General features: G+C 43.4%; 1 protein-coding gene across 4 annotated transcripts; it reads right to left on the bottom strand.

Annotated features, from left to right (window-relative positions):
* Positions 1–26791, bottom strand: LOC139533312 (Na(+)/citrate cotransporter-like). 4 transcript variants are annotated; one of them, XR_011666725.1, is made up of 13 exons: positions 26522–26753; positions 24782–24910; positions 22907–23043; positions 22404–22729; positions 21959–22145; positions 21638–21760; positions 21165–21377; positions 4128–4237; positions 3934–4049; positions 3664–3825; positions 2473–2610; positions 2116–2281; positions 1–133 (listed from the first exon to the last, which is right to left on the bottom strand). XR_011666725.1 is itself a non-coding variant. In XM_071331376.1 (13 exons), exons 1-12 carry the CDS (start codon positions 26648–26650, stop codon positions 2117–2119), a joined length of 1911 nt encoding a protein of 636 aa, XP_071187477.1. In that variant the 5' UTR covers positions 26651–26790; the 3' UTR covers positions 1–133; position 2116. The 4 variants fall into 4 exon arrangements, 3 of the variants coding, with proteins under 3 accessions (XP_071187477.1, XP_071187475.1, XP_071187481.1); XM_071331376.1 differs by having other exon boundaries at positions 2116–2257; positions 26522–26790; XM_071331374.1 differs by lacking the exon at positions 1–133 and having other exon boundaries at positions 1981–2257; positions 22359–22729; positions 26522–26789.
* Between the last annotated feature and the right edge of the window lie 726 nt (positions 26792–27517).

Here is a 27517-nt window from a genome sequence, read left to right as displayed (position 1 = left end):
TTTTTCTAAAATGTTTTATGAGATTAGAGAACACATTGGGAGGGATCTTAGACCATTACTCCATACAGAATCTTTTCAGATCCTTGATGTCCTCCGTCTGCGCTTATGGACTGCCCTCTTCAAAGTCTGGAGACTGAAATGGCCATTGCAAATTGTAGATTTAGTTGTCAATTAACAATTTCCTTGTTGATTTTGATATGTGCTTGGGGTTATTGTCTTTCTGGAAGATTGTCAGCTTCCTGGCAGAGGCAACCAGGTTTTTAGCTAAATTGGTTATTACACTTACTGAAAAGCATTTATCATAGTGCCTAAGGAAAGTACTCAGACCCCTTGACTTCTTCCACATTTTGTTAAGTTACAGCCTTATTCCAAAATGGATAAAACAAATTTAATCCTCAGCAATCCACACACAAAACCCCGTAATGACAAAGCAAAAACAGGTTTTAATTAATGTTTGCAAATGTAATAAATACAAAAACAGAAAAACCTTATTAACATAATTATTCAGACCCTTTGCTTTGAGACTCGATATTGAGCTCAGGTGCATCCTGTTTCCATTGATCATCCTTGAGATGTTTCTACAACATGACTGGAGTCCATCTTTGGTAAATTCAATTGATTGGACATGATTTGGAAAGGCACACACCTGACTATATAAGGTCCCACAGTTGACAGTGCATGTCAGAGCAAAAACCAAGACATAAGGTCGAAGGAATTGTCCGTAGAGCTCCGAGACAGGTTTGTGTCGAGGCACAGATCTGGGGAAGGGTACCAAAACATATCAAGAACACAGTGGCCTCCATCATTCTTAAATGGAAGAAGTTCGGAACCACCAAGACTCTTCCTAGAGCTGTCCGCCCGGCCAAACTGAGCAATCGGGGGAGAAGGGCCTTGGTCAGGGAGATAACCAAGAACCTGATGGTCACTTTGACAGAGCTTTAGAGTTCCCCTATGGAGATGGGAGAACCTTCCAGAAGGACAACAATCTCTGCAGCACTCCACCAATCAGGCCTTTATGGCCAGACGGAAGCCACTAATCAGTAAATGGCACATGACAGCCCACATTGAGTTTGCCAAAAGGCACCTAAAGACTCTCAGACCATGAGAAATAAGAATCTCTGGTATGATGAAACCAAGATGGAACTCTTTTGCCTGAATGCCAAGCGTCACATCTGGAGGAAACCTGGCACCATCCCTACGGTGAAACATGGTGGCGGCAGCATCATGCTATGGGGATGTTTTTCAGCGGTAGGGACTGGGAGACTAGTCAGGATCGAGGCAAAGATGAATGGAGCAAAGTACAGAGAGATCCTTGATGAGATCCTTCGGGACAAGTCTCTGAATGTCCTTGAGTGGCCCAGCCAGAGCTCGACCTTAAACCCGATCGAACATCTCTGGAGAGACCTGAAAATAGCTGTGCAGCGACGCTCCCCATCCAACCTGACAGAGCTTGAGAGGATCTGCAGAGAAGAATGGGAGAAACTCCCCAAATACAGATGTGCCAAGCTTTTAGCATCATACCCAAGAAGACTCGAGGCTGTAATCGCTGCCAAAGGTGCTTCAACAAAGTACTGAGTAAAGGGTCTGAATACTTATGTAAATGTGATATTTCCGTTTTTTATTTTAATATATTAGCAACATTTTCTGAGCCTGTTTTTGCTTTGTCATTATGGGTTATTGTGGGTAGATTGATGAGGAATAAGGCTGTAATAACAAAATGTGGAAAAAGTCAAGGGTTCTGAATACTTTCCAAAGGCACTGTAATTTTATGTAATATAATATATTTATTTAATATCAATTGATATCACAATATTGCCATTAATACAAATATAAGTTACAGTATTACAGCGTGTCTTGGCTTTTACAAGTTATTTATCATCCGAGTTCTCTAAGGCTCCCTCATTACTATATAGTATAATAATATTATCTGTACAAAATAAGTATATAATACACTGATAATAAACCAGTAAACCAGTGTTCCCATGTTGCCCCAGTGAGGGTTGTCAGTGGTCTCTTGATAATACTCCCCGTTCCTCCTCCTCCCTCATCCCCTTTTTGGCATCAGTAGCAGTGGTAATGCAGTACAGGGGCATATGATGCTGTCATGTCCCCCACCTCATCCTCCTGTAGTGATGTTAGCGGTGGAGTTGGCCCAGGAGGGGAAGGTGTCCAGGTTGAAAATGGCTCTACCCCAGCTGTTAATGGCCAGAGTGATACACAGGATCCCAAGGATGTTCATCACTATACCTGTCTTAACCTAGAGGAGAGAGAGGGGTTAAAGCTGAGGTGGTGGTAGGTTGAGGGGATGGTGGTGAAGGTGGATGAAGAATACGGTGCGAGGAGGAGGTTCAGATTTGCGGTGGGGTGGTAGGGTGAAATATATGCCAACATACAGTACATTCACTTATTATTCATACTTCCTACTGTATAGTAGGTACCTATAGAAGCAGAGGTCAAAAGTTGGGCTCTCACCATATCCGACACCTTCAGGTATCCATAAGAGAACACGATGGCGTTAGGAGGCGTGGCGACAGGCAGCATGAAGGCAAAGGAGGCACTGAGGGTACAGGGTACCATCACATACAGTGGGTTCACTCCTATGGACTGGGACTGCAATAGAACACACACATATTAGCAAGCACATGCATGCACACATATGAGTACATGCACAATTAGTAGCCTATTATCCTGTGATGTGGATGTGAATAGGATGAATGAACGTGTGTGTGGCTCTGTGTTGGCTCAGTTATCAAAGATTCTCGTCACTGAATGAACAGAGCTGAGAGCTCTACACACAGTGCTGCTACAGTCTCAATGTCTGGCCTCTAATGTGACCTATTAGTGTAAATAACCTGTCTTGTTTTCTCTCTCTCTCTCTGAGTTGACTTTTTGTTTCTTTTTTTTCTCTTTCTTGAATTTCTCCCCAATTTTCGTGGTATCCAATCGCTAGAAATTACAATCTTGTCTCATCGCTACAACTCCCGTACGGGCTCGGGAGAGACGAAGGTCGAAAGCCGTGCGTCCTCCGAAGCACAACCCAACCAAGCCGCACTGCTTTTTAACACAGCGCGCCTCCAACCCGGAAGCCAGCCACACCAATGTGTCGGAGGAAACACCGTGCACCTGGCCCCCTTAGTTAGCGTGCACTGCGCTCGGCCCGCCACAGGAGTCGCTGGAGCGCGATGAGACAAGGATATCCCTACCGGCCAAACCCTCCCTAACCCGGGCGACGCTAGGCCAATTGTGCATCGCCCCACGGACCCCCCGGTCGCGGCCGGCTGCGACAGAGCCTGGGCGCGAACCCAGAGACTCTGGTGGCGCAGCTAGCACTGCGATGCAGTGCCCTAGACCACTGCGCCACCCGGGAGGCCCTCTGAGTTGACTTTTTCACTCATTCATCTCTTTCCCTCTGTCTTCTCTCGCTATTTGCTTATCTCTTTCCTTCGTACATTCTCTCTTTCGCTCTCTGAGAGACTCTTCAGTAGTAGGCCTGGCTCAGATCCCCTATTGACCAGCTCTATTCAGTACAATCCAATTTTATCAAAAGGAAACTTGATCCCAGAATGAGAGAGCAATCGAGTGTGTTTGTGTGTGTGAGCGAGCGAGCGAGAGGGGGAGAGAGTGTGTGTGTGTGTGTGGTTGGTTGAGTGTGGGTGGGTGTACCATGGAGGCTAGGATGGGCAGGAAGAGTGTAGCGGTAGCCACGTTGCTGGCACACTCAGTGAAGATGGCGGTGAGGAGACAGAGGATGACTGCGATGGCCCAGGGAGGGATGGAGCAGAGAGGTATCATTTGATCACCCAGCCACCGCGACAGACCAGACACCTGGATGGGTACACACACATTCAAGCTTATACACATGCACAGACCCATGCACGCACGCAAGCATGCACACATGCACATACACACTCAAGGTTACACACACAAACACACCTCGCTGCCCTTAGCCAGAGCGAAGCCTCCTCCTAGCAGCAGTACAATGCTCCAGGGCATCTTCCTCTGGGTCACCTGCCAGGTCAGCAGGGCAGGGGTGGGGCCGCGGGGGGGCTCTGAGGGGAGAGGGGCACACACATGTCAAGCAATGTCTACAGTGTGTGTGTGTGTGTGTGTATGTGTGTGTGTTTCACCTGTGTCAAAGCTCTGTGTTCTCCAGAAGCAGAGGTAGCGGGGGGGCTCAGAGGGCAAGACGAACAACAGCACGGCAACAAACACTGCCACTGTTGCATCAGTCACAAACCTGGAGAGGTTGGATGGTTGGAAGGTAAGGCCCTAGTAAAACAATCCTATAGGATTTGTGATTTTTCCAACGGAATCGTGTAGGATTCTCACAATCCTATAATATTTTGTTTCACCTCTATCAGAATCATATTGGAATCCCGTTGGACTACTTTTTTCCTATTGGAAATCAAAAGTAATCCTATTAGATCCTATAGGATTTTGTGTCACCTCTATCGGAATCCTATTGGAATGCTATTGGACTACTTTTTTCCTATTGGCAACCCTATTGTATTAGTATCCTATTATAACTGTTTTCTTAATTAACTTCTCTGCGCTACGGATCCCTTTAGCGGGATCATTTTCCTAAACAACCGCTGAATTGCAGGGCGCAAAATATTACTAAAAATATTTATAATCATGCAATCACAAGTGAAATGTACCAAAACACAGCTTAGCTTGTTGTTAATCCACCTATCGTGTCAGATTTTGAAAATATGCTTTGGAGCGAAAGCAATCCAAGCTTTTGTGAGTGTATCAATCAATGCTAGAACAGCTAGCCCCAAGTTAGCATGGTCACGAAAGTCAGAAAAGCAATAAAATGAATTGCTTACCTTTGATAATCTTCGGATGTTTGCACTCACGAGACTCCCAGTTACACAATAAATGTTCTTTTTGTTCGATAAATATTACTTTTATAACAAAAAAACGCCATTTGGGTTGCGCGTTATGTTCAGAAAACTACAGCCTCGTTCCGGTCCTGAAAGGCAGAAGAAAATTCCCAAACGTATAAAATTCAAAAATATTACTAAAAATATTTATAATCATGAAATCACAAGTGAAATATACTAAAACACAGCTTAGCTTGTTGTTAATCCACCTATCGTGTTCGATTTTGAAAATATGCTTTGCAGCGAAAGCAATCCAAGCTTTTGTGAGTGTATCAATCAATGCTAGAACAGCTAGCCCCAAATTAGCATGGTCACGAAAGTCAGAAAAGCAATAAAATTAATCGCTTACCTTTGATAATCTTCGGATGTTTGCACTCACGAGACTCCCAGTTACACAATAAATGTTATTTTTGTTCAAATGTTTTTTATAATCAATCCTCAGGTTGTTTTTAACAAACATAATCGATAATATTTCAACCGGACCGTAACCTATTCAATAAAAGAGAGAAAGAAAATTGAGAGCTACCCCTCTCGCGCGCAGGAACTAATCAAAGGACACCTGACTAGTTTTGAAAAATCTCGCTAATTTTTCAAAATAAAAGCCTGAAACTATGTCTAAAGCCTGGTCACAGCCTGAGGAAGCCATTGGAAAAGGAATCTGGTTGATACCCCTTTAAATGGAAGAAAGACGGGCAAGGAAACACAGATAAAAAATAAAAAAATCACTTCTGGGTTAGATTTCCTCAGGTTTTCGCCTGCAGAATCAGTTTTGTTATACTCACAGACAATATGTTGACAGTTTTGGAAACTTTGGAGTGTTTTCTATCCTAATCTGTAAATTATATGCATATTCTACGATCTGGACCTGAGAAATAGTCCGTTTACCTTGGGAACGTTATTTAAATAAAATAAAAATCTGACCCCTAGCGTCATTAAATTATAGTTTGTGGCTCTGCAGAGAATCTCCGGTTTTCTAACATTAGCTATTCTAACAGTTGTATCCTTTACTGTGTGTGAATGCAAGAACTGTGAGTACAGTATTTGTTTCCTTATGAAGTTTTCAATGTTTTAGTCATATTTCCGTCATTGTACAGAATTTCAAATCAAATCAAATGTTATTTGTCACATACACGTGTTTAGCAGATGTTATTGCGTGTGTGGCAAAATGTTTGTGTTTCTAGCTCCAACAGTGCAGTGATATCTAACAAGTAATTTCTAACAATACACACAATCGAAAGTAAAGGAAGGGAATTTAGAATATATAAATATTTGGATGAGCAATGTCAGAGCGGCATAGAATAAGATACAGTAAAATAGGATAGAGTACAGTAAATACGGAGTTTTGGTTTAGCATGTGTATAGAGAAGAAGCTCGTGGAAGAGGTTCCTACGCATTGGTTAAGTTTTCCAAATTTGCACTTTGCATTCCACTTTCTTACATATCATATTTCATTGGTGAGTTCGTAAGTTACCTTTTTGATTCAAATGTCACACGACTGAGGAGCAGAAGACCTGTAACTAACGTTTCAACCGCGATGGCAAACGTGAATGGTAATGGCGGCAACTCCAATCCAACTGTTACAGAGCCTCATGCGGTCACACTCCCCACAGATCTTCAGAACCTCCGTACGGTTCTGGTCTCGGAAATTACAGCTACCCTGTCCACTCAGCTCAAAACTGCCATCGATGCTGCTCTGGCCCCCTTCTCCGCTGTCCTGGATGGTGTCCGAGCCACTGCGGATGAACAAGGCCACCAAATTGACGGCTTTGAATATGACCTGTGTGACTACAGTGACCGCATAGTAGCACTGGAGAAAACGGTCGCCCGTCTGAGCTCCGAAAACCGAAAGCTGATTGACAAAACCGATGACCTGTAATCCCGTTCTCGCGGTTGCAATCTTCGTGTTGTTGGTATACCAGAGAAACGTGAAGGAGGGAACTTATTTAAGTTCATGTCAGAATTCTTCACGGATGTGCTGGTGTCCGGCCATCGATCCATCACCCCCGAAGCTGGATAGAGCCCACCGCATTGGCCCCTCCCCTGTGGGTGGAGACGACAACTCCAGAGTGTTTATTGTCTGTTTTCACTACTACTGTGACAAGGAGCGCATCCTCCAGAGGCAGGGCAAAGACCAGCTACACTTCTGCGGACGCAAGGTGTTCATCTTTCTTGACCTCAGCTCAAATGTCGCCAAGAAAAGAGCTAAATTCCTCGATGTGAAACATAAAATTCATCAGAAGAAAGTGAAATTCTCACTCCGCTTCCCTGCTCGTCTGCACATTGAACACTAACGTTATTGAACTCTGATAAAAATGACTAATACTGTCTTGTGTGGTTGTCATTTAAGCTACACATTTGGGAGGTCCTTTTTATTTGGCTAGATGGCTAGCATAGTAATGCATGGCTACAATTCCAAGCCTTTGCCGAGCTTTCTTTCATTTTTTTTTTCTTCATCTAGACACTTACTGAAGGACTTTTCACCACTTTATTTCGCCCCATTGATCATTCGTACATGTAAACACACTCTGCCCCTTTTCTTTTTTGTAACAGGGTAACATACTGTGGGACACTTATTTGGCCATCCTTCAGACACATTGTACGTGTTGCACTGATTGAAGACTCCCTGAGTCAGGACAGTTCCGTTTCACTGTTATGGGGTGTTTGTTTTGGTTATCTGTTGACCTGCTTTACCGTTTTGTGAATGCCTTTTCGAATGTATTTCACTACTGGTGCTATGGAGTCTCGGCGTTAGGATAGTAAGGTTTTTTGTTTATATGCACCGAATGTCACGCCCTGACCATAGTTTGCTTTGTATGTTTCTATGTTTTGTTTGGTCAGGGTGTGATCTGAGTGGGCATTCTATGTTGTTTGTCTAGTTTGTCTATTTCTATGTGTTTGGCCTGATATGGTTCTCAATCAGAGGCAGGTGTTTTTCGTTGTCTCTGATTGTGAGCCATATTTAGGTAGCCTGTTTTGTATTGTGGGTTGTGGGTGATTGTTCCTGTTACTGTGTTCCTGTGTTTGTGTTGTCACTTTACGGGACTGTTTCGTCTTCGTTCGTTTATTCGTTATTTTGTTTGTTTCAAGTATTCATATTAAAATGGATACTCACCACGCTGCATCTTGGCCCGACGTTTCTTACTCCTCGTCAGAGGAGGACGAAGAATTCCGTTACACCGAAGTTGTGCCTTTTTCGTTTCTTTTTTTTTGCTTTGATTTTTTCATCAGTTTTCTCTGTTACCTTTGCAAATGCTTGATATGTTTTCACACCTTTTTCATTTCAATATTTTAGATGGCTAACAACACTAATAATAGTATTATGGGAATAGGTAGGCCTAATCCTATAAAGTTTGTATCTTGGAATACTAAGGCAATGAACAATCCTGTCAAGAGGTCTAGGGTCTTCTCTCATTTGAAAAAGCTAAAAGCAGATGTGGTATGTTTTACAAGAGACCCATTTACACATTACATATCACTCAAGGCTACAAAACTCCAGGTTTAGTCAGGTTTTCCATTCAGACTTTAACACCAAAGCCAGAGGGGTTGCAATATAGGTTAGTAAAATAATACATTTCTCTACTACTAATGTTATTTCAGACAGTCATGGGAGATATTTAATCATAACTGGCACCATTTGGCACACACCGGTAGTATTGGTCAATGTATATGCTCCCAATTTTGATGATGTTGAATTTGCCAATGGGTTGCTAGGGAAAATCCCTTCTCTGAACACCCATCTTTTGATATTTGGCGGGGATCTGAATTGTGTTATTAGCCCGGCTTTAGACCGCTCCAACCCCAGAGCTATGTCTCCTTCTGCTATGTCAAAGTCCTTCTGAGGTTTTATAGTTCAGAATGGGTGTACAGATCCCTGGAGATTTCAGAAACCCCAGGCAAGAGAGTATTCTTTCTTTTCACATGTACACCATTCTTTTTCTCATATTGACTATTTCTTTATTGATCATAAGTTACTTCCAAATGTCAACTCTTCTGAATATTTAACCATTGTAATTTCTGACCATGGACCTTTAGCCCTCGACATAGTCCTATCAGGACAAACTCGTACTCCTCTCTTCTCCTGTCTGATGCAGACTTCTGTAACGTTATCTCCACTTCTATTGATCTTGGAGAATCACTTAAGGCTTATCTTAGAGGATACATTATTTCTTATTCTTCTCATTTAAACAAAACTCGGAAAGCTAAACTAGAAGAACTCTAAAGCCATCCTTGACTTAGAAAATCAATATGCCCTGACGCCATCTCCAGAGCTATATAAGCAACGCTTGAATTTACAATCTGAATTCAATCTCTTGTCCACTACAGATGCAGAACGGTTACTATTGCATTCACATGGTACCTACTATGAACATCGTGACAGGGCAAGTCGTCTGCTCGCACACCAATTAAAACGCAGTGTTGCTACCCGTCTGATTCCCCAAATTAAAGATTCCTCTCATAGCTTGATGTCTGACCCTATGGGGATCAATGACACCTTCAAATCCTTCTATTCCTCCGTGTATACGTCTGAACTTCCATCAGATACTGCCAATATGACAACGTTTTTGGGTGAACTGGAGGATCCCACAGTTGAGGCTCAAACTGCAGATGACCTTGATTCACCTCTCAACCTTGAAGAAGTTATTCAGTCTAACAAGTCAGTGCAGAGCAGCAAGGCTCCAGGGCCTGATGGGTTTCCAACTGAGTTCTTTTCTATACCAAGTTAGCCCCTTTACTTTTATCTATGTATAACGCATCACTTGAACAAGGCTCGTTCAACACAGGCTTCAATAGCGCTTCTCCTTCACTTCCTGTTCTTAATTTAGGCCCCTAAGACTCCTTAATGTGGATGTAAAGGTGCTGGCGAAGGTGATAGCGAGGCGCTTGAAAGTAGTCTTACCAGGACTCACATCGCAGGAACAAACCGGCTTTATAAAGGACAGATATTAATTTATTTACAATCGGACGCTGTTTAATATTATTTATTCTAAACAGTTCTCCAACTCCCCTGAGGTGGTAATCTCCCTAGACGCAGAGAAGGCATTCAACAGAATTGAGTGGGAGTACCTATTTGCTGTTCTTAAAAAATTTGGATTAGGGGACAAATTTAGCTCATGGCTCCATTACTTGCATACATCTCCCCAGTATTTGTACCAATGACACTCATTCGGATTATTTTGCCCTGGAACGTGGGACACGCCAAGGCTGCTCACTGTCCCCTTTATTATTTTCCGGCGCCATTGAGCCCCTTTCAGTAGCTTTACGGGCATACTTCTCTTTCCAAGGTGTAACACGGGAAGGAGTTGAACATAGGTTATCATTATATGCAGATGATTTGCTACTCTATGTAAATAACCCTGTAACCTGTTTAAATTCTATCCTTTTCAATATGGTGAACTTTGGCTCCTTCTCCAGTTACAAGCTGAATCTCCAGAAAAGTGAGTGCTTCCCAATCAATCCAGCAGCGCTACAGCTCCAGCAGACAGACTTTCCATTTCAGCTTAGCCGCTCTGGTTTCAAATACCTTGGCGTGAACGTAACTCGTTCATTACATGCTCTTTTTTCTGCAAACTTTGCTCCCCTTCTTGCGCAAATGAAAACTGATTTTCAGAGATGGGGTAGCTTATCACTATCACTTATAGTAAGGATTCTGTAAAAATGAACAGTTTACACAAATTCCTTTATCTATTTCAATCTGTCCCGTTGTTTTTACCAAAGTGTTTTTTAAAAGTCAATCAATCAGGCTGTTGCAACATTTATCTGGGGAGAAAAGGTACCCAGAGTCAGTAGATCTTTACTTCAGAGCTGCAAGTTTAGTGGAGGGTTGGCCCTACCCAACTTTTTATACTATTACTGGGCAGCCAACTTTCAGAAATTGCCATTCTGGTTACATGCTCCAGATACCCCATGGTGCCACCTAGAGGCACCTTCTTGTATTTCTGCTTCTCTTCCTGCTTTACTCTGCTCTTCTCTCCCAACATCCCCCTCTCGCTATACTCGGAATCCTGTAGTGCTTTCCACACTTAAGATTTGGTACCAGTTTCGACAACATTTTAAATTCTCTGCTGCATCTACTATGGGTCCTATTGATAAGAATCACTTATCCCCGCTTCTCTAATAGATCATGCTTTCTCTTACTGGACAAGGAAAGGTATTAAGTCCTTCTAATTTTTTTATAGCTTTCCCAACCTGGCCTCTAAATACTCTCTCTCCATCTAACTTTTTCCATTACCTTCAAATTAGGCATTGTGTCTCCTCCCAATTTTCTGGCTTCCCTGCTCCACCTTGCCAACCCTGGGATGGCATATTGACTCTTTTACCTCGACAGAAAGCAGTAATTTCTCAGATCTATTTGTGTATTTTGTCATTGGACAAACACTCCACCAACAAAATGAAATCTGCTTGGCAACGGGAAATGGGTGTTGAATTTACACAGGAGTGGTGGGATGAGGCGATTGATAGAGTACGATCCACTACATATTGTGCGCGTCTTGGTCTCATACAATTTAAGGTTTTACATAGGGTGCATTTTTCCAAATCCAGATTGTCTGACATATATCCAAATGTAAATGATGAGTGTGATAGATGTCATGTCTCACCATGTGACCTTAGTCACATGTTCATTCAATGCTCTAAATTACAAAATTACTGGGATTCTATTTTTAAAACTTTATCTGAGGTGCTTGAAATTAACCTGCAACCTTGTCCCTTGAAAGCTGTTTTTGGTATTCCCGAAGACTTGTTCTCCTTGAACCCCAAAAATGCCGATATTGTTGCTTTTACATCCTTATTAGCTTGACATAGAATTCATCTCCAGTGGAAGTCTGCTCAGCCACCCTCTACTTCTCAATGGCTCAACGATGTAATGTTCTTCCTAAAGCTTGAGAAAATGAAGTATTCTCTTAGGGGTTCCAATGATACATTTGTTAGAAAATGGCAACCATTTATATAATATTTTAATGGCCTGCAGAGGCTCCCCTCTGATGAGATGCTTTAAGGTTTCCCAGTAGGCATTACCAGAAGTCATTACATAATAGGTATAGGTACAATCATCAATATAATGCTATAATGCTGTTTTTAAAAATCTCTTATTCATATCAATATTTTTTTTCAACCGCATTGCTGGTTAGGGGCTCGTAAGTAAACATTTCACAGTAAGGTCTACACCTGTTGTATTCGACGCGTGTGACTAATACAATTTGATTTGATTTGATCCAGTCCAAGCAAGTTTGTCTAAGGTTTACTGATCATTTATTTATTTATGTTTTTGTATATTGAATCTGTATTGAGTTGTTTGTATATTCCCACCCCCCTGTATTGTTGAATGTTTATTTGTTGCGATATTGCTGTAGAATTTTTGTTTTCGAGAACAGAATTGAGGGAGGGTATGGGATGTGAGGGAGGGAGGGAGGGAATCAAGGTGGGTGGACTGAGGTAGGGTGGAGAGGTAGGGAAGGGACTGGGGGTTGGGTGGATGTGTTGTATGGAGGGAGGGAAGGAGGGTGGTTGGGATACGGTAAAATCTTAGTACTTACATTTATGTACATTCTATAAAGCTTGAACAAAAATATACAAATAATAAAGAATACAGTAAATACATATGAGTAATGCAAAATATGTAAACATTATTGAAGTGACTAGTGTTTCAATTGATTTCAAGTCTATGTATATTATGCAGCAGCCTTTAATGTGCTAGTGATGGCTATTTAACAGTCTTGAGATGGCCTTGAGATAGAAGCTATTTTTCAGTCTCTCGGCCCCAGTTTTGATGCACCTGTACTGACCTCGCCTTCTGAATGATAGCGGGGTGAACAGGCAGTGGCTCCGGTGGTTGTTGTCCTTGATTATCTTTTTGGCCTTCCTATGACATCGGGTGCTGTAGGTGTCCTGGAGGGCAGGTAGTTTGCCCCCGGTGATGCGTTGGGCAGACCGCACCACCCTCTGGAGAGCCCTGCGGTTGCGGGTGGTGCAGTTGTCGTACCAGTAGGTGATACAGCCCGACAAGATGCTCTCAATTGTGCATCTGTAAAAGTTGGTGAGGGTTTTAGGTGCCAAACCAAATTTTGACAGCCTCCTGAGGTTGAAGAGGCACTTTTGCACCTTCTTCACCACACTGTCTGTGCGGGTGGATCATTTCAATGATCTGTATGCCAAGGAACTTGAAGCTTTCCATCTTCTCCACTGCGGTCCCGTCGATGTGGATAGGGGGGTGCTCCCTCTGCTGTTTCCTGAAGTCGACGATCAGCTCCTTTGTTTTGTTGACGTTGGGTGAGAGGTTATTTTCCTGGCACCACATTCACAGGGCCCTCACCTCCTCCCTGTAGGCTGTCTCGTCATTGTTGGTAATCAGGCCTGCTACTGTTGTGTCATCTGCAAACTTGATGATTGAGTTGGAGGCGTGCGGGGCCACGCAGTCATGGGTGAACAGGGAGTATAGGAGGGGGCTGAGCACGCACCCTTGTGGGGCCCCAGTGTTGAGGATCAGCGAAGTGGAGGTGTTGTTGCCTACCTTCACCACCTAGGGGCGGCCCGTCAAGAAGTCCAGGACCCAGTTGCACAGGGCGGGGTTCAGACCCAGGGCCTCAAGCTTAAGATCTTGGAGGGTACTATGGTGTTGAATTCTGAGCTGTGAACAGCATTCTTACATAGGTATTCCTCTTTTCCAGATGGGATAGGGCAGTGTGCAGTGCGATGGTGATTGCATTGTCTGTGGATCTATTGGGGCGGTAATCAAATTGAAGTGGGTCTAGGGTGTCAGGTAAGGTAGAGGTGATATGATCCTTAACTAGTCTCTTAAAGCACTTCATGATGACAGATGTGAGTGCTACGGGGCGATAGTCATTTAGTTCAGTTAATTTTGCTTTCTTGGGTACAGGAAAAATGATGGTCATCTTGAGGCATGGGGGGGACAACAGACTGGGATAGGGAGAGATTGAATATGTCCATAAACACTCCAGCCAGCTGGTCTGCGTATGCTCTGAGGAATGCGGCTAGGGATGCCGTCTGGGACGGAAACCTTGCGAGGGTTAACACGCTTAAAAGTTTTACTCACGTTGGCCACAGAGAAGGAGAGCCCACAGTTCTTGGTAGCGGGCCACGTCGGTGGCACTGTGTTATCCTCAAAGTGGGCGAAGAAGGTGTTTATCTTGTCCAGAAGCAAGACGTTGGTGCCTGCCACATAGCTGGTTCTCTCTTTGTAGTCCATGATTGTCTGTAGACCCTGCCACATATGTCTCGTGTATGAGCCGTTGAATTGTGACTCCACTTTGTCTCTATACTGACATTTTGCCTGTTTGATTGCCTTACGGAGGAAATAACTACACTGTTTGTATTATGCCATATTCCCAGTCACCTTGCCATGGCTAAATGTCATGGTTCGCACTTTCAGTTTTGCACGAATGCTGCCATCTGTCCACGGTTTCTGGTTAGGGTAGGTTTTAATAGTCACAATGGGTACAACATCTCCTATACACTTCCTGATAAACTCAGTCACCATATCAGTGTATTCGTCTATGTTGTTCCATGGAGGCTACCCAAAACATATCCCAGTCCGCGTGATCAAAACAATCTTGAAGCGTGGATTCCGATTGATCAGACCAGCGTTGAATAGTCCTTAGCACGGGCACTTCCTGTTTGAGTTTCTGCCTATAGGAAGGGAGAAGCAAAATCGAGTCGTGATCAGATTTGCCAAAGATTGGATGGGGGAGGGCCTTGTAGGCATCCCGGAAGTTAGAGTAGCAGTGGTTGAGTGTTTTAGCAGCGCGAGTACTACAGTCAATCTGTTGATAGAACTTCGGTAACGTTTTTTCTCAAATTTGCTTTGTTAAAATCCCCAGCTACAATAAATGCATCCTCAGGATATGTGGTTTCCAGTTTGCACAAAGTCCAGTGTAGTTCCTTGAGGGCCGTCGTGGTATCGGCTTGAGGGGGAATATACTCGGCTGTGACTATAACCGAAGTGAATTCTCTTGGGAGGTAATACGGTCAGCATTTGATTGTACGGTATTCTAGGTTGGGTGAACAAAAGGACTTGAGTTCCTGTATGTTATCACAATCACACCATGAGTAGTTAATCATGAAACATACACCCCCGTCCTTCTTCTTCCCAGAGAGATATTTTCCTGTCTGCGTGATGAACTGAGAACCGAACTGGCTGAACGGACACAGTATATCCTGAGAGAGCCATGTTTCCGTGAAACAGAGTATGTTACAATCCTTGATGTCTCTCTGGAAGGATATCCTTGCCCTGAGCTCGTCAACTTTATTATCCAGATACTGAACATTAGCGAGTAATATACTCGGAAGCGGTGGGTGGTGTGCGCGCCTACTGAGTCGGACTAAAAGTCCACTCTGAGTACCAATTTTCCTTCGGCTGTGTTTTGGAACAGCCTCTGGAATCAGTTCAATTGCCCTGGGGAACAAAAGATCCAGTTCGGGAAAGTCGTGTTCCTGGTCCTAATGCTGGTGAGTTACCGCCGCTCTGATATCCAAAAGTTCTTCCTGGCAGTATGTAATAACACAAAAATTTCCTGGGCTAATAATGTAAGAAATAACACATAAAAAATGAAATACTGCAAAGTTTCCTAAGAGCACGACAGCCCTATCCGTCGGCACCATTTCCCATATGTTAGCTTAGTAGAAACTCAGCTCCGGGCCCTTCGATCTAAAGTGCCCAAATTCAGCATTTTGACTTGTCCCTCCGTCAAACCTGTGTCACTTCTAGGAAGATTTTAACACACTTAATCCCCAAATGTGTCCAAGTTTCACCATCATTGTAAAGCCCTAGTTATTTTGTTTCTTTGACAGTCATTTTTGAAGATCATTATTTATTCTATGTGATTAGTGATTAATTTGCATTTGTCCCTCATTTTGTCAACCATGTTACGTGAACTGAACTCTCATTTTTATATGGTAAAAAAATATTTTAAAGAAACATTGAACATCTAATAGTCAAATCATCAGTCAAAAGCAGGAAAGCTGGTTCTACTCTTTTTGGCCATTTTCTGGTGTTTTTGGTGGAAAACTGAGTGGCTTGAGCATAACACATCAACCCTGTTACCCATAGATAGACAGGCACAAAAAAATATCAATAAATGTGAAGCTTGCATTCAATTGCCACTCCCTGTTTGCACACAACAGCCCACTGGGTACAGACATCAATTCAATGTCTATTCCACGTTGGTTCAATGTAATTTCATTGAAATTATGTGGAAAGAACGTTGACTCAACCAGTGTGTGCCCAGTGGGAAGCTTTCATTCCCCCTGTAACAAGGGGATTTATGGCTGATTTTAGAAGAAATCATAAACCTTGTTATGGTCAACCCTTTTAATTTATTTGGCACTTAATAAGCACTTACTATAGTAATTTACCAAAAACAAATCCTCTTGAGATGGGAAAACTTGTTTTTTATGAAGTTGAACATGTGCTCTTTATGACAGAATGTTAAAATTAGGTGAATTTTTTTGACCACGTTACACTTCTCAAAAGGGACCAAATTGGTAGAATGACCCAGCAATTGGTAGAATGATCCAGGTTCTCAACCTCTTCAACACACCACCACAATATCAAATCAAAGTTTATTTGTTACGTGCGCCGAATACAACAGGTAGACCTTACAGTGAAATGCTTACTAAGCAATAGTGCAAAAAAAGGTATTAGGTGAACAATAGGTAAGTAAAGAAATAAAAAATAACAGTAAAAAGACAGTGAAAAACAGTAGCGAGGCTATATACAGTAGTGAGGCTATAAAAGTAGCGAGGCTACATACAGACACCTGTTAGTCAGGCTGATTGAGGTAGTATGTACATGTAGATATGGTTAAGGTGACTATGCATATATGATGAACAGAGAGTTACAGTAGAGTAAAGAGGGGTTGGCGGGTGGTGGGTGGCGGATCACAATGCAGATAGCCAGGTTAGCCAATGTGGGGGAGCACTGGTTGGTCGGGCCAATTGAGGTAGTATGTACATATGTACATGAATGTATAGTTAAAGTGACTGTGCATATATGATTAACAGAGAGTCGCAGCAGCGTAAAAAAGGGGTTGGGGGGGGCACACAATGCAAGCAATTGCTGTTCCAGCTAGTGATGCAACCAGTCAGGATGCTCTCGATGTTGCAGCTGTAGAACCTTTTGAGGATCTCAGGACCCATGCCAAATCTTTTTAGTTTCCTGAGGGGAAATAGGCTTTGTCGTGCCCTCTTCACGACTGGCTTGGTGTGTTTGGACCATTCTAGTTTGTTGTTGATGTGGACACCAAGGAAGCTCTCAACCTGCTCCACTACAGCCCCGTCAATGAGAATGGGGGCGTACTCGGTCCTCCTTTTCCTGTAGTCCACAATCATCTCCTTAGTCTTGGTTACGTTACGTAATAGGTTGTTATTCTGGCACCACCCGGCCAGGTCTCTGACCTCCTCCCTATAGGCTGTCTCGTCATTGTCGGTGATCAGGCCTACTGTTGTGTCATCTGCAAACTTAATGATGGTGTTGGAGTTGTGCCTGGCCATGCAGTCGTGGGTGAACAGGGAGTACAGGAGGGGACTGAGCACGCACCCCTGGGGGGCTCCGGTGTTGAGGAACGCGTGGCAGATGTGTTGCTACCTACCCTCCTCACCTGGGGGCGGCCCGTCAGGAAGTCCAGGATCTAGTTGCAGAGGGAGGTGTTTAGTCCCAGGATCCTTAGCTTAGTGATGAGCTTTGAGGGTACTATGGTGTTGAACGCTGAGCTGTAGTCAATGAATAGCATTCTCACATAAGTGTTCCATTTGTCCAGGTGGGAAAGGGCAGTGTGGAGTGCAATAGAGATTGCATCATCTGTGGATCTGTTTGAGCGGTATGCAAATTGGAGTGGGTCTAGGGTTTCTGGGATAATGGTGTTGATGTGAGCCATTACCAGGGATTCGGTAATGGCTCAAGTTCAAGCTCAAGGCTGCAAGTTAATTTGTAGTATAACTTATAGAAAAATCAGATTTTGGAACCAGTCCTATTGGTCTCCTATAGGATTTTAATAGGCACTTTTATAATCCCTAGGCTAGGTGACAAGTGGCTGTAATTCAAGTGTCGGGGATATTTAGGTTGATAGAATTTTATTTTATAGGATCCTATAGGATTTCAGTATAAGAATCCAATTGAACAATCCTATCAGATTTTGGAACCAGTCCTATTGGACTCCTATAAAATTCTATCCTACAGGATAGGTTCCAGAATCTGATAAGATTTGCTATTGGATTGTAATTGGATTTTTTCTATTTGAATCCTATAGGATATTTTTACTACGGGGGTTAGACTGTGTGGGGTTAGGAGGCAGCAGGGATTAGGGTAGGGGTATACAGGGATTAGGAGAGGGAGAGGCCTTCCAATCCTTTTCTGAACACTGACTAATTATAACCCAATGACAATGTGATGAGCGACTTTACAATTGGCTCCAAACAGGACCTTAAATGTACAGTTGACGTCGGAAGTTTACATACACTTAGGTTGGAGTCATTAAAACTCGTTTTTCAACCACTCCACAAATTTCTTGTTAACAAACTATAGTTTTGGCAAGTTGGTTAGGACACCTACTTTGTGCATGACACAAGTCATTTTTCCAACAATTGTTTACAGACAGATTATTTCACCTAAAATTCACTGTATCACAATTCCAGTGGGTCAGAAGTTTACATACACAAAGTTGAATGTACCTTTAAACAGCTTGGAAAATTCCAGAAAATGATGTCATGGCTTTAGAAGCTTCTGATAGGCTAATTTACATAATTTGAGTCAATTGGAGGTGTACCTTTGGATGTATTTCAAGGCTTACCTTCAAACTCAGTGCCTCTTTGCTTGACATCATGGAAAAATCAAAAGAAATCAGCCAAGACCTCACAACGTGAAGGTACCACGTTCATCTATACAAACAATAGTACGCAAGTATAAACACCATGGGATCACGCAGCCATCATACCGCTCAGGAAGGAGACGCATTCTGTTTCCTAGAGATGAACGTACTTTGGTGCGAAAAATGCAAATCAATGCCAGAACAACAGCGATGGACCTTGTGAAGATGCTGGAGGAAACAGGTACAACAGCATCTTTATCCACAGTAAAACGAGTCCTATATCGACATAACCTGAAAGGCCGCTCAGCAAGGAAGAAGTCACTGCTCCAAAACCACCATAAAAAAGCCAGACTACGGTTTGCAACTGCACATGGGGACAAAGATCGCACTTTTTGGAGAAATTTCCTCTGGTCTGATGAAACAAAAATGGAACTGTTTGGCCATAATGACCATCGTTATGTTTGGAGGAAAAAGGGGGAGGCTTGCAAGCCGAAGAACACCATCCCAACCGTGAAGCACGGGGGTGGCAGCATCATGTTGTGGGGGTGCGTTGCTGCAGAAGGTACTGGTGCACTTCACAAAATAGATGGCATCATGAGGAATGAAAATTATGTGGATATATTGAAGCAACATCTCAAGACTTCAGTCAGGAAGTTAAAGCTTGGTCGCAATGGGACTTCCAAATGGACAATGAACCCAAGCATACTTCCAAAGTTGTGGCAAAATGGCTTAAGGACAACAAAGTCAAGGTATTGGAGTGGCCATGACAAAGCCCTGACCTCAATCCTATAGAAAATTTGTGGGCAGAACTGAAAAAGCGTGTGTGAGCAACGAGGCCTACAAACTTGACTCAGTTACACCAGCTCTGTCAGTGGGAATGTGCCAAAATTCACCCAACTTGTTGTGGGAAGCTTGTGGAAGGCTACCCGAAATGTTTGACCCAAGTTAAACAACTTAAAGGCAATGCTACCATTGTATGTAAACTTCTGACCCACTGGGTATGTGATGACAGAAATAAAAGCTGAAACACATCATTTTCTCCACTCTTATTTTGACATTTCACATTCTTAAAATAAAGTGGTGATCTTTACTGACCTAAGACAGGGAACTTTTACTGTAATTAAATGTCAGGAATTGTGAAACACTTAGTTTAAATGTATTTGGCTAAGGTGTATGGAAATGTACAATTTCAACTGTACACGGAGAGCTAACATTAATAATATGCATGTCAATCTCGCATGGCTCAAAGTACAGAAGAGATTGACTTCATCACTATTTGTTTTTGTAAGAAGTATTGACATGCTGAATGCCCCGAGCTGTCTGTTTAAAGTACTAGCATACCAGACATCCATGCATACCCCACAAGACATGCCATCAGAGGTCTCTTCACAATCCCCTAAACAGACTATGGGAGGTGCACAGTACTTTATAGAGCCATGGCTACATGGAGCTCTATTCCACATCAGGTAACTGATGCAAGCAGTACAATCAGATTTTTAAAAAGGTACAAATACACCTTATGGAACAGCGGGGACTGTGAAGAGACACACAGGCACAGACACACTCATACATATCCACATGTACATATCCACAACACGCACACTCTAAACACACGTACATATAGATTTTGTATTGTAGATATGTGGTAGTAGAGTACAGTAGTGGACTGAGGGCACACACGTAATGTGTTATGAAAAGTGCTATGAAATGTAATGTCATGTAATATTTGTAATTGTATATAACTGCCTTAATGTTGCTGGTCACCAGGAAGAGTAGCTGCTACCTTGACATCAGGTAATGGGGATCCTTAATAACTACAAATACAAATAAAGAGTGGATTGACGTAATGGACAGAGTATGTTTGATGACCTTAGCCCCAGTTTGATCCAGGATTCTGTTATAATCAACACCTGTTTCCATGGTGATGTGCCCATTCATAGATTGACAGACGTCACATATGCCCTCTGTGATAGGGAGGTCACATGACCAGATAAGAGAGAACGCAGTGTGTGCCTCTCCTGCCCATCGATCTGTTTGTCATAAAGAAGTGTGCTTTCTCTCTCATTCACTCTAGTGAGATCATGTTTCCCAGACTCTGTGTGTGCATGTGCCTATGCAAGTCTTTGTGTGTGCTGGTCAGAGCGTGTATACGTGCACAAGTTTGTGTTTTGGTGTGTCAAAGTTCAGAACATGTTTATTGATGCAACACAGACGGTTTACTCTGTGAACGACACATTTTGCCCATTTGTGTTTGTTTTCTCCTGTTCCCCGTGTCCTGACACTTGTTCTAACAGAAGGTTCTGGGTCTAAAGACAACTCAGGTAACCTATCCTTCAGATCAAGCTTGTGCTACTGTGCATGTGTCTGTATATTTCCACCTGCTAGTGTTTTGTGTGTGAGTCTGTGTGGTTGAGTATATATGGTGTGTAAAGTATTTCACTGTGTGGTGTGTGTTACATACTCTGCCTTTGTGTTGAAGATGTGGGTTGCCCATCCGTTGATGAAGCCTGGGCTTCGTGTGAACCACAGCACCACCAGCAGAATGAAGAGCCCCAGGACACTCCACTCTCCATAGGACACTGGCCCCAGAAGACGATGCTCCTCACGGATCAAATCATACGCTGCATGTTCTTTCTCTGACTGCACAGCACCACAGCCCCACGTACGCTTCAGACTAGAGAGGAAGAGGGGGAGAAAGGGACAAGAGAAATGAGTGGGGGAGCAAAAGAGAAGGGGGTGAGAGAAAGACAGACTGAGTGAGAGAGAGAGATTATTTAAACTAATAGGTCAGATAAGAAGCAGAGTGAGTGAGAGAGACATTGCCCCTATTTGGCATATGCAAACCTTTACAAATATCATGTCATGGTTGAACTGAGAGAGAGGAGAGAGTAGAGTTAAAATAATGCACTGTGATGCTCTGGCCAGGTCACTCACTCGAAGCCGATGAAGACGAGCTGGAGCCAGAGCCAGGCCAGCGTCAGCATTAGCAGCATTGTGGGGAAGGCAAAGGCGAACCACGAGGCAAAGTTAACCACGTCACCGTTCTGAGGGAAGAGTCTGACAGTGGGTTTCTGTTAAGAACTTCACTTCTCAAAAATGTTAAATGTCAGTTGATCAATACGATATGTTCGGACTCCCATATCTATATTCATATATGGTATATACACTAACATTTGCGAGGTGTGTGTCTGTGAGAGGTACATACGCTATGTGTGTGTGCGTGCGTGCCTCCGTGTGTGTGTGTGTGTTACATACTGGCTCATCTGCCCTGTGAGGACGAGGTTGGGTCCGGTACCAGTGAGAGTGGCAGTGCCTCCGATGCTGGCAGCGTAACACACACACAACGTCAAGCCTTTACACATTTTCATCCTCTCCTTCTCCTCCTCTTCCTCCCCAACCTGCTCTGCTTCAGTCCCCTCCTTCAAGACCATGGACACTACCACTTTATACAGAGAGGAAAGGGGAGACAATACCACTATATATTAGAGAAGTTTGGGAATCAGGACTACCAAGAGGTCACAGCCAAAGTTGTTAGCTAGGCAGGCTATAGTGTGCCTGTTGCCTGTAGACATACAGCCTAAGTCTATATTTGTCTGAAATCGCCATGTACATGTAACTGTATTATGGTGTGTTGGTGACAGTACTCCAGTCTCACCTAGCCCCCTGCTCTGACCTCTGCCCCCAGCCCAGTGCCCCTCACCTGGCTTCCCATCAGTCAGAGAGTTGTCCTGGTTAACTGGTTTGTCTGGGGAGTCCAGTTTATCCTCTGTGGCTGGTTTCTCCAGTGGAATGTGATTGTCCTGGATGATAAGTTTGTCCTGTGGGTTTGAACTGTTATCCAGTTTTTCCTCAGGAGTCATACCATTCTCCTGGCTCTGGGGGATGGGCAAGGGGTTCTTTCCATTCTGTGGGCTGTTGAGCTGCTCCAGGACAGCCTGGACAATGGGGACCATCATAGCTGTGGTGGCTGTGTTACTGATCCACATGGACAGGAACGCTGTCACACCCATGAACCCTAGCATCAGACTGGCGTGGACAGCAAAAGGGGGACAGTGTATCAGAAAGAGAAAAGAGGAAGTGGAGAAGGAGGAAAGAATGCTAGGCTTTAGCTCAGTGGGTTAACATGGTCTTGAATTTTGCAGACAATCCTGATTTGATACCTGAAAAACTGATAAAGATAGACACCTGTGATTAGCTACTCACAGGGCAGGACGCACCCCCACAACAAGTAGAACCCTGAGGGCGATGCGCTTGTGAAGGTTCCATGTCTCCACGGCAACAGCCATCATCAGACCGCCTACAAACAGCATGTTGGTGTCCTTCAGGTACTGCATACACACCTGATACAGATGTAGGATCTTACTTTGAGCCAGTTTGCTACAGCAGGAAAATAATCTCTCAACAGGAAATGTCTATTATTATGTGGATTATAATTAATGGACATTTTTGTAGGGGTTGATACAATATATACACAAGTATGTGGACACCCCTTCAAATTAGTGGATTTGGCTATTTCAGCCACACCCTTTGCTGACAGATGTATAAAATCGAGCAGACAGCCATGCAATCTCCATAGACAAATATTGGCAATAGAATAGATTTACGGCAGAGCTCAGTGACTTTCAACGTGGTGCCGTCATGGGATAACACCTTTCAAACAAGTCAGTTCGTCAAATTTCTCTCCTGCTAGAGCTGCCCCGGTCAACTGTAAGTGCTGTTATTGTGAAGTGGAAATGTCTAGGAGCAACAACGGCTCAGCTGGGACTGCCGAGTGCTGAAGCGCGTAAAAATCGTCTCTCCTCAGTTGCAACACTCACTACCGAGTTCCAAACTGCCTCTGGAAGCAACATCAGCACAATAACTGTTTGTCGGGAGCTTCATGAAATGGGTTTCCATGGCCAAGCAGCTGCAGAGAAGCCTAAGATCACCATGCGCAATGCCAAGCGTTGGCTGGAGTGGTGTAAAGCTCGCTGCCATTGGACATTGGAGCAGTGGACACGCGTTCTCTGGAGTGATGAATCACGCCTCACCATCTGGCAGTCCGACGGACAAATCTGGGTTTGGCGGATGCCAGGAGAACGCTACCTGCCCCAATGCATAGTGCCAACTGTAAAGTTTGGTGGAGGAGGAATAATAGTCTGGGGCTGTTTTTCATGGTTCGGGCCACTTTGTACCAGTGAAGAGAAGTCTTAATGCTACAGCATACATTGACATTCTAGACGATACTGTCCTTCCAACTTTGTGGCAACAGTTTGGGGAAGGCCCATTCCTGTTTCCACATGACAATGCCCCCGCCCATAATTTTTTAAAGCGATTATTTATTTACGTAGGCAAGTCAGTTAAGAACAAATTGTAAATTCTTAATTTACAATGACGGCCTATCCCGGCCAAACCCTAACCCGGACGACGCTGGGCAAATTGTGCACCGCCCTATGGGACTCCCAATCACAGCCGGTTGTGATACAGCCTTGAATCAAACCAGGGTCTGTAGTGATGCCTCTATCACTGAGATGCAGTGCCTTAGACCGCTGCGCCACTCGGCGAGATTGGTGTGGAAGAACTTGACTGGCTTGCACAGAGCCCTGACTTCAACACTATCGAACTCCTTTGGGATGGATTGGAATGCCGACTGCGAGCCAGGCCAAATCGCTCAACATCAGTGCCCAACCTTACTAATGCTCTTGTGGCTGAATGGAAGTAAGTCCCCGCAGTAATGTTTCAACATCTAGTGGAAAGCCTTCCCAGAAGAGTGGAGGCTGTTATAGCAGCAAAGCTGGGACCAACTCCATATTAATGCCCATGATTTTGGAATGAGATGTTCGACGAGCAGGTGTCCACATACTTTTGGTCATGTAGTGTACATTTTCAGTAAGGGAAAATCAAGTCAAAGTGGAAATTACAAACTTCAAAAGCCTTTTTATATCTCAAATACTCTACAAGTTTTACATTTCCTGCATTGCAGGAAAGTTCTCCTGCAGCAGGGTGCTCAAATTAAGATCCTGCATCTTTTCGCACGTACGTGAGAGACTGTCTTTGTGTGTTTGCGCGCGCGTGTGTGTGTGTGTGAGGGAAGCGTACCTGCTTGGACTCCATGATGCCAAACAGAGGGAAAAGGACAGCGGGCAGGAGAGCAGTCACCGCTAGTGGCAATACCTCAGTACACCAGTACACTGCCATCAGAGCAATCACATAGGCACATCTTGCCTCCTGCAACACACACAGTTACAATACTTTATTTAGAGCCATATAGAAGTACAGAGAACCCAAATATTCTTGGGATCAAAAGGACACAAACACACACACACAAAATAACTGAAGCACATGAACACATAATGTTCTCTGTGTCTGGTGGTGCCATTGTATAAACATTGATCTGCGATGTGAATTCGTCGAGCTCAAGTAATGTAAACTTGAACTTCAACACCCTATGGTGTGACGAGGAAATGTTTCCTCCCTCTTCTACGCCAGGAGTGGGAGGCCCCGGTGCAAAACTGAGCAAGAGGACAAGTACATTAGAGTGTCTTGTTTGAGAAACAGACGCCTCACAAGTCCTCAACTGGCAGTTTCAGTAAATAGTACCCGCAAAACGCCAGTCTCAACGTCAACAGTGAAGAGGCGACTCCCACTCCTCTTTCTATTCTGGTTAGCACCAGTTTGCGCTGTTCTGTGAAGGGAGTGGTACACAGCATTGCACGAGATCTTCAGTTTCTTGGCAATTTCTCACATGGAATAACCTTCATTTCTCAGAACAAGAATAGACCGACGAGTTTCAGAAGAAAGGTCTTTGTTTCTGGCCATTTTGAGCCTGTAATCGAACCCACAAATGCTGATGCTCCAGATACTCAACTAGTCTAAAGGAGGCCGGTTTTATTGCTTAGTTAACACAACGTGCCATTGGAACACAGGAGTGATGGTTGCTGATAATGGGCCTCTGTACGCCTATGTAGATATTCCATAAAAAATCTGCCGTTTCCAGCAACAATAGTCATTTACAACATTAACAATGTCTACACTGTATTTCTGATCAATTTGTTGTTATTTTAATGGACAAATTTTTTTGCTTTTCTTTCAAAAACAAGGAAAAATGTAAATGACCCAAAACTTTTTAATGGTAGTGTATGTGCTACGCAAATTCAATCAGTGTTCAGACAGGAGTAATTATACAGTTTTGGAATCCTTATTACTTCAGCACCCCTACTTCCCATGGCTAAAACTTTCTGTCTTATGTAACCATACCAAATTTAACATATCATACTAATTTGAGTTGTCACGGATTTCCGTTTACTATATTACGTGTAGTCTTTGAGACCAGGCTGCTTAGTGGGGCAGTTCTAGGACAACAAAGGGTTAAAGACAACACGAGAGCTCTGCGACAAGTTCACCCCTGGCGCAAGCTGAAGGAATGTGTCACCCCCTTGTCACACCAGGTCCTGACCCTGTTAACCTCTGTACATTTGTAGGAATTTCCATTTTCTGAATTGGCAGAATAAGTGCGCTTTTCTGAAAAATAAATGAACATAATACATCTGTGTGTGTGTGCATGCGTGCGTGTTTGTGTGTCTGTGCATGCGTGCGTGTGTGGGAGAGGTCTAAAGGAATAAATGTTTAAGGTAAATCAGCATGCGTCAGGTGTACAAATGAATAATTCATGAAATATCTAACAAAACGATAGAATACTAGCAGGCTCTTATTGAAATATTTTAAATCATTATACAGATAACATACTCTGGTGCAGAAAGCAGAAAGACTAGGCCTAGATGGGGTGAAGAGGAGATAGGGACCCCTGGAATAAGTCCGTTCTAGAAATTTGGTGCATACCGTGGTTCCGATCAGTAGAGGCAGCGGGAGGAGCAGGAACGGTGTACAGAACAGAATCACCCCATCCTTGAACATCCACATAATCTGGAGCGAAGACACCATCTTCGCTCGATCAGAGAATACTGACATTAATTAGAGTTGCACGCGTCCCGTCCCAGGGAAGAAAGCTAAAATTATGAGGGAGAGCGTGAGAGAACTCAGATACCTCCGGCTTTACAGTTGGGACACGACTGCACATGACATCTCGCTGTCTCTCTCTCTACTCTCTCTCTCTGTTTTTTTTAGTCTCTCTCTCTGTGTGTATGTGTGTGTGTGTACAAAGGGGTGGCAACACTTTTGAGTGGTATTCTTGTGTGTGTGTGAGTGAGTGTGTGAGAGCTAGAGAGAGAAAAAATGTTACTTACTTAAATATTAACTTAGAAAAAAATCTTAGATAGGAAAATAAACACGACTCTCTGAAACTAGAATGTACTGTATTCTGAGAGAGACATAAGGGGGAGGAGACGGATAGATAGGGTTTCCTTGGAACAGCAGTGGGTGCTGGGAAACTCCAAACTTTCTTTGTAAAGTTACACTCCCCAAAACACCACAGACACACACACACACACACACACACACACACACACACACACACACACACACACACACACACACACACACACACACACACACACACACACACACACACACACACACACACACACACACACACACACACACACACACACACACACACACACACACACACACACACACACACACACACGACCTGGGTTCAAATACATGTATATTTGATGATTTGTTGTTTAAATACTTATTTTCTGTATATTTGAGTATTTTCAAATAATGTGGCCCGAATAAACTACCTATTGGAAGTATTTTAAAGTATTTTAAAATAATTTCCTATAAAAATTACTTATTTCAAATAATATTTTCAAATACCTAGATTTAATGCATGGGAGTGTATTTGAGTCAATGCATTTGTGTATTTTCAAA

This window comes from Salvelinus alpinus, chromosome 1 (genome assembly GCF_045679555.1).
Source record: "Salvelinus alpinus chromosome 1, SLU_Salpinus.1, whole genome shotgun sequence".
In the NCBI taxonomy this organism is placed as follows: domain Eukaryota; kingdom Metazoa; phylum Chordata; class Actinopteri; order Salmoniformes; family Salmonidae; genus Salvelinus; species Salvelinus alpinus.
This window is presented reverse-complemented; position numbering and strand designations above follow the sequence as displayed.